The sequence below is a fragment of the Ricinus communis genome, chromosome 6 (assembly GCF_019578655.1).
Source record: "Ricinus communis isolate WT05 ecotype wild-type chromosome 6, ASM1957865v1, whole genome shotgun sequence".
NCBI classification, from domain to species: domain Eukaryota; kingdom Viridiplantae; phylum Streptophyta; class Magnoliopsida; order Malpighiales; family Euphorbiaceae; genus Ricinus; species Ricinus communis.
The window spans coordinates 19,152,243-19,168,613 of record NC_063261.1 but is presented as its reverse complement, the minus strand read 5'-3'; the positions used below and the strand labels follow the sequence as shown (position 1 = coordinate 19,168,613).

At 32.1% G+C, this 16,371-nt stretch overlaps 2 protein-coding genes across 2 annotated transcripts; both read right to left on the bottom strand.

Annotated features, from left to right (window-relative positions):
• Positions 1 to 2,765: 2,765 nt before the first annotated feature.
• On the bottom strand, positions 2,766 to 4,337 carry LOC8273833. Its single transcript, XM_048375339.1, has 7 exons — positions 4,314 to 4,337; positions 3,808 to 4,148; positions 3,631 to 3,661; positions 3,413 to 3,515; positions 3,190 to 3,245; positions 2,940 to 3,104; positions 2,766 to 2,837 (listed from the first exon to the last, which is right to left on the bottom strand). The coding sequence occupies exons 1-7, from the start codon at positions 4,335 to 4,337 to the stop codon at positions 2,766 to 2,768; spliced, it is 792 nt and encodes a 263-aa protein (XP_048231296.1).
• Positions 4,338 to 14,068: 9,731 nt separating this feature from the next.
• LOC8268931 lies at positions 14,069 to 14,599 on the bottom strand. Its single transcript, XM_015721114.3, has one exon. It carries the CDS (start codon positions 14,485 to 14,487, stop codon positions 14,293 to 14,295), a length of 195 nt encoding a protein of 64 aa, XP_015576600.1. The 5' UTR covers positions 14,488 to 14,599; the 3' UTR covers positions 14,069 to 14,292.
• Positions 14,600 to 16,371: the final 1,772 nt, after the last annotated feature.

Here is a 16,371-nt window from a genome sequence, read left to right as displayed (position 1 = left end):
TACAAAATATATAAATCAACACTTTAAAAACTTCTTTAAAAAGGAAGGTATACTTCATCAGACTACATGCATTAATACCCCTGAACAGAATGGGGTCTTTGAAAGGAAAAATAGGCATCTGCTTAATGTCACTCGCACCCTGCTTTTTCAAAATAATGTTCCCTCTATTTCTTGGTTCGATGCTCTCCTTACTGCTACCTATCTTATTAATCGTCTTCCAAGTGTCAAACTCCACAATCTCAGCCCCTTAGAAATTCTCAAAAACTGAAAAATTAAGCTAGGGCACATTCGTGTTTTTGGTTGCACTTTGTTCACATTAAGCGTCTTCACAAATTTGAAAAAAGCTCTGCCAAAACCATCTTTTTAGGTTACTCCATAGGCAAGAAGGGATATAAATGTTATGATCCCCTCACTCACAAAGTCTATGTTTCCAGGAATGTCACTTTTTGGAACACGAACCATATTATAAACCTTATGATATTCACAGTACTTGACCTCAACACTCTCATGGGCCATCCACATTATTTCCACATAACTTTTCTTTTTCAGATCTCAGTAGTTCCAGCCAGGACACTCATCTGGAGGGGGAGCCTCCTCTCGACTTAAGAAAATCCCTTCAGGGGGAGAAACTATTGCCAGAAGCGAGGACATTGCACCTCTACAGGAAGAGATTGCCTTAAGACGATCCACTCGAATAACTAAACCATCTGTCAGGTTAAGGGATTACATATCCCATAAGGTATCGTATCCAATTTGCAACTTCATCACTTATGATCACATGTCTCATAACTATCAAGCCTATCTAGGAAATCTTATGGCACATACAGAACCCACCTCATTCTATGATGCCAACACTAACCTAAAATGGTGTAAGGCCGTGGAGGAAGAACTATCTGCCTTAGAAAAAAATAACACTTGGGAAATTGTCCCTTTACCATCAAATAAAAAACTTGTAGGATGTAAATGGGTTTACAAGATAAAATTTAACTGTGACGGATCAATCGAGCGATATAAAGCCAGATTAGTAGCCAAAGGGTTTACTCAATCCTATGGCGTCGATTACCAGGAAACCTTTGCTCCTGTAGCAAAAATGAACATTGTTCGTATTTTATTATCTGTTGTCACTAACTCAGGTTGGAGTCTATTTCAAATGGACATAAAGAATACCTTCCTCCAAGGAAATTTAGAAGAGGAAGTCTACATGACTCTCCCCCCAGGTCACAAGTCCACATCAGACTCGTCATTGGTATGTAAGCTAAACAAAGCAATTAATAATCTAAAGCAGTCTCTAAGAGCATGGTATGCCAAGCTGAGCTTGTTCCTTCTTAATATTAATTTCAGTAAATGTATTTCAGATTCCTCAATGTTTATCAAACATAATCACTTATGCACCATTATTATCTTAGTATATGTTGATGATATCATCATAACTGGTAACAATAACAAAGAAATTAAAAAGGTTAAGAAAAAATTAAAAAGGAAATTCGACATCAAGGACCTTGGTCAGCTTTCATACTTTCTTGAAATAGAAATAGCCAAATCACAAAAAGGTCTATTTCTATCTCAGAGAAAGTATGTGCTCGGCCTCTTAAAAGAAATAGGGAAACTAGGAGCTAAGCCTACATCCACTCCAATGGAAACTAATGTCAAACTTAACTTAGAAGATGGTAACCCATTAGATAACATAGGACATTATCAACGGCTAGTAGGGAAGTTAATTTATCTGACTGTCACTAGACCTGATATCTCCTATGCTGTAAGTATGGTAAGCCAATTTATGCATGCCCCTCGTACTAGCCACTTGGATGCTATTGATAGAATTCTTAGATACCTCAAAAGCACTCCAGGTCAAGGTATTTGGATGAAAAATAACCACTTTAACACTATAATTGGTTTCTCTGATGCAGATTGGGCAGGAAGCAGCGATAAGAAGTCAACAACAGGTTTTTGCACATTCGTAGGAGGAAACCTAGTAACATGGAAAAGTAAAAAGCAAAGTGTAGTGGCAAGATCAAGTGCAGAGGCAGAATATAGAGCCATGGCATCCACGGCAAGCGAGCTCACTTGGATCAAACAAGTGCTCCTCGACATGAGGATTGATCATAAAGAACCTATGTTGATGTACTGTGATAATCAAGCTGCCCGACATATCGCATCCAATCCAGTATTCCATGAACGTACTAAACACATTGAGGTGGACTGTCACTTTATCAGGGAGAAAGTACAGTCAGGCGAAATTAAAACTCCATTTGTCAAGAGTCATGATCAATTGGCCGACATATTTACAAAAGCTCTAAATAAAAGTAGTCACCAGACCATCCTTAGCAAGATGGGTTCAATCAACCTTTACGAACCCAACTTGAGGGGGAGTGTTGAAAGCAGAAATAAAGTAGGTATGGTCTCAGACACTGCACAGGCAGAAAAGCCTGTGCAGGGTTGCTCATCACAGGCCCTAAAGAAAGGGAGCAACCATCCCTATGATAGAGGAAGGCCGCTCCAACCTTTTCCAGAGAAGAAAAGGACATTGGACAGAGATACCAAGGCAACCAAGTAGAATAGGGTACTGTTGTATATGTCTATATAAATACCAACACAATCAATTGTAAAAAGATCAGAATCATATAAACAATCAATTCATCATTTCAATTTTCTATACAATCCTAAATATTAAAAATCCAGAAGAAAAGAAACGGTTGATTAAGACAGCATGTATTTCATAGTTCAAATTCAGTCAGGCCAATGGTTGGTACTACTTGCAAGGCTTCCTATAAGTCTACAGGGCCATTGATAGTGGGCAATTTATTAGAACTTCCATAAGTAGCAACCAAGATTGTTACCTGAAAACAAAGAAAATTGAAGAAGAATGAAGTCGGATATTTTGAATTCAATGGAATCCCAGTTGCATAAGCAAAACCAGAACATCTAATACTCAAGCTTACCACTGTATGGCCTCTGCTTAATTCATTATCTTTTATGCTTGATACTTTTTCCTTTCTCTTGTTGTCTACATTAACAAGTGTCTCTTCATCGAACTTTTCCCGTTCTTCCAAGGAAAGTTTATCAAAGAATTCCATAGCAGGATCGCATTTCTCCTGCTGATGCACCTACAAAGAAAGAGTATGTACTCAAGTTCATGATTACAGGTATATGTCATCAGATGTATCAACAAATACAAGATTAGAAACTTACAGAAACGTAGCCAGATATGCAAGAATCGAAATGCTTAAGCAATAGCCTTGTAGTATCTGCAAACACAAAGGTAAAAGAAACGACAATGCAAAGTATTACACAATCATAAAGACAATAGCAGCAGCATCTAAAGATATATACTCCTAAAGATTTAATCCAAGTAAGAAGGAATAACACATAAGTGTTTTCATATAAAAGAGAATTTAAAATTCAAGATCATTACCTGAAAGCATACGATGCAAACCAGAAGCTTTAGATGTATCAGCCTTTTCAGCAATTCGATTAAGGTCCATTCGGAAAGTCCTTTCTGCGTCATATACTGCTACCTGATATGGACAATGACATATAATAATTTCTGAATCAAATGACATATACAACAAAACAAATAAATTTTGTATAATCAACAGCTTCCTGTTAAAAATTGAAAAGAGAAAATGATACCTGAAGCTTGGATACATAATAGGTCTTTGTGCTGTCGATAAAATTTCAAACGAAATCAAAACTACAGAAAAAATTATAAGTGCTAGAACAAAATAATTAAAAGAAAAAATTTCTTCTTCAGGTGTTAGTTTTTCAGGAGAGCTTGAATAAGAACAGGAAGAGGTTGGTCCTGAATACAAGCTTGAACCACCACTACTGTAGCTCGAATAACGACTACTGATACTATAGCTCGAACAATTACTACTTGAACGTCCGCCCATGCGGCCACCAGACAAGGCTAATGCAGAGTCACAGCCACGCATAAAGCTCATCATTAATTCAGCCATTGCCAATGCCATTACCATGATGGTGGCTGCTTTCGTCGGAATTCCATAGGATTTCTTGAGAGTTTCTGGGATGATACTATTAACCACTTCAACGATGTTCCTATTTTGGCTTGCGATATTGTTCTTGGGATTCTTTTGCTCTCCATCAAGACTGGAAGGGCTAGTTTCTGTAGTTAAGGATTCATAGCAATTCTTGAATAATCATTTGAACCTATGAAACATTTAAGGGCGAATTTATTAGGATCAGGATGAGCAAGTTTCTGGAGGAATGCAGGGTTGTGGCGACCAAGCACTGGCCGAGAAAATGATGGTTCAATGTAAAAACCAAAAAGCTTTAAATAGAGGGTTTGCTCTCACAAGAGAAACTTGTGCCTGTGCCATGGTCAGGGAGAGGCATTTGAGTTGTTATTAATTTGCATAGAAATTTGATAAAAGATTATGGTGGTGAAGAGTGTGCTGAGTTTTGAGAAGATAACTATTCCGAATAGTTTAGAGCAAAGCCCAAGATTTTGAAGGTAAAAACCTATAGTTTATTAGTCTTTTAAACTGTGTTTAAGTCCTACGTAATCTTTTCTTTTTGAATAAAAAATTCGTGAAGTTTGAATCCATTGCGGTTTAATTAAGGGATTAAAATTGTTTTATGTTCAAATTCAACATCATAGATTATATTTATATAATCTTGATTATTGATTTGAAGTCAGATTAAAATTTGTTATTCAATAAAAAAAACTACTAATTTTTTAAATTTTAAATTTAAATTTTCAATAAAATCTTTTGATTTTAAATTAAAAATATAAATTATGAACATTGGTATGTTATATTCACCCGAACATGAACATGAGAGAATCTTGTACTGTAAAATAGATATGGAGATTCTTAATTAGATTTAATGTATACATCAAAACTAATAGAAGTGACCCATTGATTAAATGTTTTACATTTTGATATTTGGATGATTGACACATACTTTATCATATAAAACTAATAAATATATGTCATTTATTTATTATTTTGGTGTATAGATAGAAATATACACTAAATTTATACAAAAAATTTCCTTCCAAATAACAAAACTTTTTAATTAAATTTACAGCTCAACAAATCCCGCAGTAAATTTAATTTTTCCCCATACTTTTGTTTCACTTTATTTCTATTGCTACAAAATTGCTATCTATTTCTTGGTTATATACAAAATAAAGCTAATTCTGTAAAAACTAAATCAACCAAACAAAAATAAGTTAAGAATTATGAAAAATTAGGTTGAGAAGTAAACGAATTACAAGAAAGAGAAAAATGAATTACATTCCCAACACAAAGATTATTATATTTGCTTTGTTATTAGCAGTTATGACTCTTTATCTTTACAGTTTACATCTTTTCCATGTGCAAGATAATTGGAAGCAGAAAAGCTTCGGCAATCATCCTTTCTTTTATCCTCACTCGGTATACTTTGCGTGAAGTTCCTCTCTATGATACTGACTCATTTTCTTTTTCTTGCTCTGCGGGGCAACATATTTCACTCAGCTTAATGCAATTTGGGAGGAGTTAAAGTCTTACTGTCCTCACCCTAAATGTGAATGCGGAAAATGCAATGACACTTGTTTTGAAAAATATGCTGCTCTTCAACAGAAGAATTATGTGTTTAGTTTTTTAAATGGACTGAATGAGAGCTACCAAGGACTTAGATCACAAGTTATCTTGCTTAAGCCGTTTCCAAGTCTTGATCATGCTTATAATATGGTGTTGAGAGAGGAATCCCAAAGAAGCATGCATTTACAATCTACTAATTTTACTGATGCTGCTGCTATGGTTGTCAAACAGTCTAGACAATATATTAAATGTTTAAAGTATGGTAAAATGGGACATTACAAGGATCAATGTTTGTCAAATGTGATTTGTGCATATTGTGGCAGAAATGGTCATTACAAACAAAAGTGTTATAACTTACATGGCTATCCATAAAATTATAAATTTAATAATACCAGGTCAGTGGACTCACCTCACTCTAAACTTGGTTTTGCTAATCAAGTTGCTCAGTTAGATGACAGTGATACCACTCTAAGGATTCAGATTCTACTGCTTCTCAAGTTGACATGTTGAAGGATCGAGTTCAGAAAATCATGCACCTCCTCAATGCTCAAACTTTAGCCATAAACAACCCAACTACATCTCTACCAATCCTTTTTAATACTCCATCAGTTTTTAATGTCCATTCTAAAAACTTTTCTAATATGGCAGGTATATGTCTTTCATTTGGCATGAATGCTCATATGCATCCTTTGCATTTGCATAATCATGCCAACTGGATCATAGATACTGGTGCTATAGATCATATAATTTGTACACCAGAAATATTTTTCAAAACAATTAAAGTTCATAATTCCTTTGTTCATTTACCTAATGGACATAAGGCATCTGTTACTCACATTGGTAGTGTTTAGTTGTTACCTTCTCTATTACTTACTAATGTTCTTCTAGTTTCTTCTTTCACTTTTAATTTACTGTTAGTAAGCCAACTTATTGCTTCTAAACAAGTTTCACATACTTTCTTGCATGATCATTGTCTGATTCTTACTCAGGTCCATTCATCATGGATGAGGACTGTACTTGCCAAGATGCAAGCTGGGCTATATTTTCTTCGACAGGACAATTCAAAAACTTCTGAGTTTATTGTACCTAGTTCTAGTTCGGTCGATTGTATTTCTCATTTCAACTCAGGAACTATAAATTGTACTACTTCAGTTTATAATGTTTTTTTTTAATGTTTGGCACTGTAGATTAGGACATCCTTCTCAAGCCAAGCTTTCTCTTCTTTCTCCTGTCCTTTCCATTGCCAAATAACCTATTATAACTCCTTGTTTTGTTTGCCTAAAAGCCAAGCAGAAAAGGAATTCTTTTCCAATTCATATTAATAATACTAGTCACACTTTTGAAATTGTGCATGCTGACATATAAGGCCCTTATTCTCAAGCTGATATTTCTGGTCACCACTATTTTCTTACTCTTGTGGATGATTTTTCTAAATCAACTTTGGTTTTCCTTACGCATAATAAGTCTCAAGCTTCCTAATTATTGCAACAGTTCTACAATCTTATCCTTAATCAATTTCATGTTAGCATTAAGATTGTAAGAACAGATAATGGCCCTGAGTTTGCTATATCTAGTTTCTATGCTAATAAAGGGATTCTTCATAAAAAATCGTGCACTTATACTCCTCAGCAGAATGGAGTCGTTGAACAAAAACATCAATATCTCCTTAATATTGCTAGATCTCTTTTATTTCAGGCCCACTTACCTACATGTTTTTGGGGGGATACAGTGCTTACTGCTATATACATTGTTAACAGACTTCCAACTCCTCTCTTACAAAACAGAAGTCCATTTGAAGTATTGTTTCAGAAAACACCTTCTTATGATCATTTTAGAGCGTCTGGTTGTTTAACCTTTGCTTCCACTTTATCTAATCATAGAAAGAAGTTTGAGCCTAGGTCCAGGAAGTGTGTTTTAATTGAATATCTTGTTGGTGTTAAATGTTATAGGCTCTATGATCTTGATACTAAAGCAATCTTTATTTCTAGGGATGTACAGTTTCATGAGTTTGTTTTCCCTTTTCAAGATCTTTCTTTTTCTTCTGATATGATACTATTCCATTTGTCTGATCATGACATTTATTTTGATAGCTATTCACCTCCTGTTCACTCTAATGTCCCAGCTGCATCTCATGCTCTAGCATCATTTCATGATCATGCATCTTCTCTTTTTCCTTCTTCTTTTCCTACCGCTACTTCACCTCCAACTATCCTTACCAGACATAGCACAAAAATTTCCAGATTACCTTCATGCTTACAAGCCTATCACCATTCTTTGAAAACTGGTACTTCTTCAGTTACAAATTGTTCTACTTCTCATCCTCTTCATCATTATCTTTCTTACAGAATCTTTCCCCTCTTCATAAGCATTTTGCACTTTCCATTTCCTTACAAACAGAACCTACTTCTTATAACCAAGCTCTTGAATACGAGCATTGGAGAGTTGCCATGAAAGACGAATTTGAGGCTTTAACAACAAATCAAACTTGGACAGTGGTTCCTTTACCCCAAGGACATGTCATTAGCTCTAAATGGATTTACAAGATTAAGCATAACTTAGATGGTTCAATTAAAAGGTTCAAGTCTCATTTGGTGGCTAAGGGGTACAGCCAAAAGTATGGTTTCTATTATGAAGAAACATTTAGCCTTATTGTCAAGCATACTACAGTCAGGGCATTGCTTGTTGTGGCTGCTGTCAAGGCTTGGTCATTGTCTCACTTAGATGTAAACAATGCCTTTTTAAATAGTGACCTTCTTGAGGATGTTTACATGGAGATTCCTGAAGGTATTGAGCTTCAGGGGGAGAATTACAAGTCTGAATATGCAAAACCTTCTTCTAATTATGTTAACAGTGTTAATTGTCAAGCTAGATTAGTGTGTAAGTTACAAAGATCACTGTATGGTCTGAAACAAGCTTCCAGACAGTGGAATGCTAAGCTGACAGAATGTTTAACAGACAATGGGTTTATTCAGTCCAAGGTAGATTATTCGATGTTTGTAAAGCAGTCTAAAGAAGGGTTCATTGGTATTTTAGTATATGTAAATGATATTCTCATAGCAAGTTCTAATAAACTTCTTGATGAACAGTTGAAACAACTACTAAGTTTAAGTTCTAAATTGAAGAATTTAGGAAACTTAAAGTTTTTCATTGGACTTGAGATAGCAAGAAAAAAGTATGGAACTTCTTTATGCCAGAGGAAATATACACTTAATCTTTTAGAAGAATATGGTTTTCTTGGTGACAAGCCAAATAATGTTCCAATGAGATGAATCGCAAGTTGGTTAATACTGATGAGAATTTGCTTAGTGATCCTTCGAGTTATAGACAGCTGGTAGGAAAACTTAACTGTCTCAAGACTAAACATCTCATATGTTGTTCATCTTTTGACACAGTTTATGTCTAAGCTAGCTAAATCACATCTTATGGCAGCTCATAGGTTGTTGAAGTATTTGAAGAAGTCTCCAGGACAAAGGATTTTCTTTCCTGCAGAATCTGATTTGAAGCTGAAAGCTTATTGTGACAGTGATTTGGGTAAGCTGTAAAGATTCAAGGAGATCACTAACAGGTTTTAGTATTTCTCTTGGTAGAGCTTTGGTTAGTTGGAAGACAAAGAAGCAGAATGTAGTAGCCAAAAGTTCAATAGAGGTAGAATATAGATCAATGGCTTTCTTTTCTTGTTAAAGGACTAGGGAGTAAAACATAAAGCATGAGTTGATTTGAATTGTGATAATATGTCTGCTACACACATCAGCAAAAATCTTATTTTCCGTGAGAGATCGAAGCACATAGAGATTGACTGCCATTTTATCAGAGACAAAGTCATCGAATGTGTCATTAAACCAGTTTATATCAGCACTCATGAACAAGTTGCTGACATTCACATAAAGACTTTGAATCCTAGGCAGTTTAATTACTTACTTTCCAAGATGAGTATACATAATACACATGCACAGCTTGAGGGGGAGTGTAAATAGTTGTACATAGCCAAGATTAGTTTAGTCATTTCTATTTAAGTAGTTATGATTTATGTTAGTCCTTTACACGCATTCTTTATATATTGAGAAGCTGCTCTTGTTCTTTGATTAAGCTCAATCTACATAAATCTTTTCCATATTCTGCTTTCATCTACCATCTCTTGTGAGTACTTTCTCCTCTTTTCTTGTTGTCTACATTCACAAGCGTCTCTTCATCAGGTTTTGTTGGTACTTTCCAATGAAAGTTGATCAAAGAATTATATAGCATTTTCTAAGAATCCTATCGTTTTAGTTTAGGCATGCACTTGATTTCAACAGTGTCATGTACGTAAGTACATATGCATGCATTGTAACTCTTGATGTCTCTATTAAATTGTAAAATTAAGAGCAAAGAATGTGTTTTCTGGATTGAAAGGTAAAAGGCGGTGCCCTTTGAACCAACACAACAGGCATTGCATCTACATTTCTACTGATTGATGTATTTCCGAATGTCTAAAATTATCGATCAACTTTAATCATTTCTCAATCGAAACAAAATTTATAGTCAACAAAAACATGATGCATACATCACAACTAATAGGAAAGTGAAACATACGTATAAGTATTTTACATTTTAACGTTAGATGATTGATACATACTCCATCATTCAAAACTAATGAATATGTGTCAATCATCTATTTATTTGGAGGATAAAAATGGAGATATATACCAAGCCTAGATAAAAAAAAAAATTATTTGCTAAATTAAAATAATTGGTGATTGAAATATGAGTTTAAACAAATTAATAATTATTATTTTAATCTTACATTTACTAACACAATTCTAACGTGATAATAAATTATAGTAATTTTATTTGTTAAAATTAATGATAAAAATATATTACTTAAAAAATTTTATTTAATAAATAAATAAATAGTTTTCACACAATATCAAATGTAAGCTATCTATACATATAACATAAACGCTTTACTCATCTAAAAAGGCTATATCTCCAGACATTTAGATGGATAAGTTAAGTATATATCATTATGATCTATACTATTAATGAATATTTATGTCGATCTACATCATATATATATATATATCAATTAATTTGATATAGTTGTAGAATAGATACTTCTACTCGCATTAAATATCAAGTATTTAAAGTAAATATAAAATAGTCTATGACAACTTGGTTATTCTTTAAATAAAAATCATAACTCTTTAAATTAACATGGAAAATAAAATTGAGATTTTGTATTATTAAAAATTAAAAACACTTTTAAGTCCTACAATCATGTACATACAAGAATGTATTAAGAATAAAATATTATTATTGAGACTTCACTTTTCATATTAGAAATATAAAATTATTATTTTTGAGACTTCACCTAACAGTTTAAGTTTTCAAATGGATAACTCTTTGACATTCTTAACAATCAAACATTATTTTTTTTCTTTCTCATATTCTCAATAGCAATACATTTAATAAAATGTTTGTTTTTGTTATGAAACAAGATCCAACAATGCCACCACCAATTTTCTCCCTAACCTAACTAACCCATATTATGTTTTGCACATCCCATTAGATTGGAGGAGCACCAACAGCAGAACCACCACCAGGTCCTAAAGCTCCACCACCAATAACAAACAGTTGCTCCACCACCAACAGCAAACTGAGCCTTCTTCCTTGTTTGTTGTTGGGTGGATATCAATTGTTTACTGAATTTAATTTAAAGAGCATAAGAAAGAGAAATTAGAGAGAAAGGGTAGATACAAGAATGTGAAATTTTTCAATTAAAATTTTAACAATGAAATTAGAGTTTAATCTAGAAAATTATATTGATTACAGAGAAAGAGAAATTCCGTTGTCCGTTAGAAAATAAATGAAAAATTTCATCTTAGTATATTTATTTTTAATCCATTTAAAGACAAATAACATTTATCCGATAAAATTCAAAATTAGGTTTTTTTATACAATGATAAGGAATTTTATGATATTAAAATTAAAATTTAAACGGTTCCGTATTATAAATTAAAAATTAGAAATAGCAGTGATATTAAATCTAAATTTTAAGACGGTGAGAATAATTTTTTATTTTTTATTTTTTTAGTATTGAAGAAAGAAATTATACATTTTGTATTTGGTGGGACCTGAGCACTAAGGTTCATGTAGACTAACCTAACCGATCGAATTTGCTCAATCAAATGGCTGCAACCCACAAAACTTTTCAAGCGTTGGACACAGAGCACTAACCAAAATTATCCAATACACGAAGTCATCCATATGGTCCTGTCGGTGGTGCTATAAATCAAATCAACCAATAACATTATCGAAATCTAATGGTATATATCAAATTAATATTTTTAGTTTATAAGAAGGGAAATAGTTTGAGTTTCTCTACTGGCATTAATGAGAATTTAGTATTTTTATAAGCGCACTTGAATTTTGGCTGTTATTTTAATTTTAATTTAATTTAATTTAATAGAGATTTGAATTTATATTTTTTATGATATTTAAATACTTTTTGACATCTGAACATGTGTTATATATAGATGTTTTAAAGTTATCATAAGATAAAGTTCAACTATATGTTAAGTTAATTAAAAATTAAAATTGTTTCATAGATTATAAAAACAAAATTTAGATGTTAAATTAAATTGAAAGTTAATATGTTAACTTGACTAATTAATTAAAAATTTAAATATCTAAATATATATTATGTCTTTTATAACCAGAAATTTATATGAATGATCAATCTATGAAATTGGATCGAGCCAAATGAAATTCTATCCAATTTAAGATTAGCTTGTTTATTATCGAGTCACACTAAACTGGAACTTATTAAACCTCTTTATAAACAAACCAGCTCACAATTATTCAGTCTTAAGTTTGGCTTATTTATTAAATGAATTACAAGCAACCTCAAGTTTAAGTGACTTACAATCGGCTCTCCTCGTACATGTTAAGCCTCTAATGAATAAATAACAATATTGTAATGATCCAGAACCACTCATCCTGGAATTTATCTGAACCAATCACTTTTAATTTTGGAATTCCTATAACTCTACAGCCAAACAACCGAAAAACACTCCATGTGATTAATTCTAACTCTTTACATATATGTTATCAATTATTCTACACTCTGTTTTAATGTGTAATTCGATTCATTTATATACTCTCGTACCTTAGATTGTTGTCATCCTAGAAGTCTGTAAGAAGCTGCTTCTTGTCTAGACATCTTATCTTTATCCCAGCGTCTACTTTTCACCTTTATTGGACCGTTTTTCTATGTCAGACAGTCAAATATAATAAATAGAGTTTGATTGAAGCAAGCGAAATCAAGTCATCACTATCACTACCGGAAGCCAAGACTTCTTGACAATGTTAGTCCAATTCTCTTCCAAAATTCAATTGTATTATAAATGAAAAGGAGATTCATGCTTATGCACTTCATTCCCCAAATTTGGAGCCCTAAAAGTCTACTTACAGTCTCACCGGTGAATCAGAAATAGTAATGTTGTTAACCAGAATTTTCCTAGCTTTTTCATACCTCTTCACAACATCAGTTTCACAAGAATACTATTACGATACGGTTAATAATACCATAGAGAAACACAGACACTCTCATCCAAATTAACCATCCAAGTGGCAAATAATAAGGGTTGGTTTTCTCTGTGTGAAAAGCATCATTAATTGATGATCAACATTACTGTATTCCGTTGATGAAGGCTTGGCTGTTAAAAGGTGATTTGCCATGGCGGCGCGTCCAGGTTTTGGCAGGGCAAAGCTGATAGTCACGGTTTTCATCCTCGGATTTTCTTGTGTTGATTGTTTTTGGACTATTTTTGTCCACGTTATTTTGGCTTCTGGCTCTTTGTATTTTTTATTTTCATTTTTTCAGCTTTGCACCTTTTAATGCAATGGATTAATGATTAAAAGTATAAATAAATATACTCTCCATTTCTTAGACCAAACTTGGTTTAAAATTTGTAAAGAAGAATTAAGGAATTCATTAAATATTCTCAATTATAGTAAAAGTAATTTAATTTAAATAAAATATTTTTTATTAATATTATTCAAAATCATTATAATTTCTTATTTATTATATTTCTCTTTTCTTCTATTTTATTAATATTTTCACTCATGAGGGTAAAATTGATGAAAAAAAATCATTAAATGTTTCATTACTTTTTAAATAACACTTAAATTTGAAACAATTTCAAAATAGATAAACATCAATCTTGGTGACTACAACCAACTGTTAGCTGCTTAACTGCAATTTCCTAAAAGAATCTTTATTCCTTCATACCCACACCCCTTGAACTTCCTGAAGAAAAACTAAATGAAAGGCCTTGCAACTCTGGTTTAGGTTTGAAAGCTAATTCTGAAAGCACCATAAATGAAGGCTCTGGTTGAAATCTCATATGAAGATTCAAATCAAGAATCTTTTATATATATGTTTTTGAGAGACCATACTCTTAAACTGTTCATATCTTCTTCTTTTTAATACCTGAGCAAGCACCATGTTAAATTCCAAAAATAAAAAATAAATCAAAACAGCCTTAAAAAGATTTGACAATCAGATTTCATTCACAATTAAAACGGCTACATGAACAAAACCAACAGATTGTTATAAGCCAAACCTGAAACGGTTCTATATACTCTTAAAAGATTTTCCCAAGAAAAGAACACAGAATCGGCAGGCACTCGTAAAACAAAACCAAGAAAATCTAATCACCTCTATACAGAAATATAATAGAGACCCGACAAAAGAAGAAAGAAAAGATCAAGAAATGCTGCGCTTCCCAGGACGATCAGCCTTTTTGAGAGTCTTGTCAATGAGTTGTTTTGCTTTTCTGCTACGGATCTCAACTTTGACACTTGAGCTTTTGTCCATTTTGATGTAAGGTTTCTTGGATTTCTTCAATGATCTGACCTTTGATTTTATTGACTGCACTAGATTCTCTAGCTGGTTTGCCATTTTGGGTTTTCCAATATATATATATATATATATATATATATATATCTTCTTGATCAAGAAAACAAAAAAAAAAAAAATGAAAGAAACAAAGATTTTCAAAAAATGGGTTGTTTTCTATGAAAGGTTGCCACTTTTCTGTTTTTGTTTCTTTTCTTTGTTTTGGCTTTGGCTTTTGGTTGTTACTTTCTCTTGATGAGGTGTTTGTGTTTGTGTTTGTGTTTAGCTTGAGTCACTTACTATGGCTTTTTATTGACATGGTTGTTTAGAAGGGGACTTGATTTTGGCAGTAATTACAAGTTTGCAATTGGGTGTTTTTCTTTGACTTTTTGTTGGGTTGGAATCAATTGCATTTAGATGCACCAATTTCTTTAATATTCACCAGAAATGGTATTACAAATTTCCAAAACATGTACTAAAACTACATTCTTTACATTTTTTAACAAAATAAGTGAAAAAAAAAAACAATTACATATATCATAAATCAAGTCTAGTATGCGTTTTAGTAGATCATGTTAAATTTAATTCTCTAATTCAACCAAAATCAAGATATATAAACTATATACAATTAGTTCTTATGTAAATAATTACATTAACAATATAATTTTCTTTTGAATAGAAGTTAGAAAAGGCAATATACATTTTGGATTGTGATTTATGAAGTTGATCCAAGTGGGAAACCTATAAACTTTATTGATTTAATATGTTTGATTGTACATCATATATTATTTCATGTAGAATTTACTAGAACAAACAAAATATAAAAAAATGAAAAGAATCTCAACAACATAGACCATAGAGTACTCAATCAAATGGATTATTTATTTATTTAATTATTTGGTCAAATGCTTTTAAGAAGATGAGATAAACAAGTGTGAGAAATTTGAGGTCTATCCTATCATATAGAAGCCAATGACAAGTAACAAAAACAACATGTAAAGCAAGATTAGTGTGATTAAGCCTTTTCTCCTTCTATTAAGGCTTTGAACAATACCAAGCCTTTTACCAAATTATATGAAGTGTCTTTGTTGTTTTCTCACTTTTTTTTTTTTTAAATAAACTTCACCAAACTACTTATAATTTAATATATTTTTATTTTAGAATATTATACTTTGCTTTTTGTCATTTGGTACCGTGTGAATATGACTATAAGCAAATAATAACTAAATTGTACAATACCGTTAGTGGTTGCTGATGTAGAAATTAAAAGAATAGTGACTATTGCATGCCATATCAGAATTTCTTAATGGTGTTGTCCAATTTGACCGTTATTTGCTAATGATTAATATTCACAAAGTACCAAAATAATTATAAAAAAAAAAAACAGGCACTAAAGTAAAAATATGTTAAACTACAATATAGTTTGATGGAAATTTTATTTTTTCTTTTCCTTTAAGTTTGAACAAAAACAGAAGTGAATGAAAAGAGTATTAAAAAGAGAAGGATATGTTTGATTTATTAAAACTTATTATGCTTATTAATTTTGATTTTTTCCCAAATTTTTAACTTAGAAAAAGTGTAGATATGGGAAATTTCTAATTCAACATATTTGAGAATTATGTGTGCATCATAGGCATGCATATTCTCACACACAACTATGAAATGATTAAATAAATGTAATTCAATTGGTGATCAATGGCACAACCAATGTATCCATTATTATCTTAAGCTTGATATTAATTAATTTAATAAATGGAATTATATCACTCAGTCATAATTGAGTAATCATGATAGAATCTTGATGGTTTCGATTGACTTTTTTAAGTTTAAATTTTTTGATGTTTAAACAGCAAAATCACTTAATTATGTTAATTGAGTTGAAGATCGAAAATTGTATTTCAATGAAGTCTAAATGTCAAATTAATCATCCCCACCTGAAATAACGTT

Excerpts from the sequence above, each read along its gene's own strand:
- LOC8268931 (XM_015721114.3), bottom strand. The coding sequence starts at position 14,487 with ATGGCAAACCAGCTAGAGAATCTAGTGCAGTCAATAAAATCAAAGGTC.
- LOC8273833 (XM_048375339.1), bottom strand. The coding sequence starts at position 4,337 with ATGGCACAGGCACAAGTTTCTCTT. Across the intron at positions 3,105-3,189 it reads GCATATCTGGCTACGTTTCT|GTGCATCAGCAGGAGAAATG; the intron begins GTAAGTTTCTAA and ends CTTTCTTTGTAG. Across the intron at positions 2,838-2,939 it reads TAAGCAGAGGCCATACAGTG|GTAACAATCTTGGTTGCTAC; the intron begins GTAAGCTTGAGT and ends CTTTGTTTTCAG.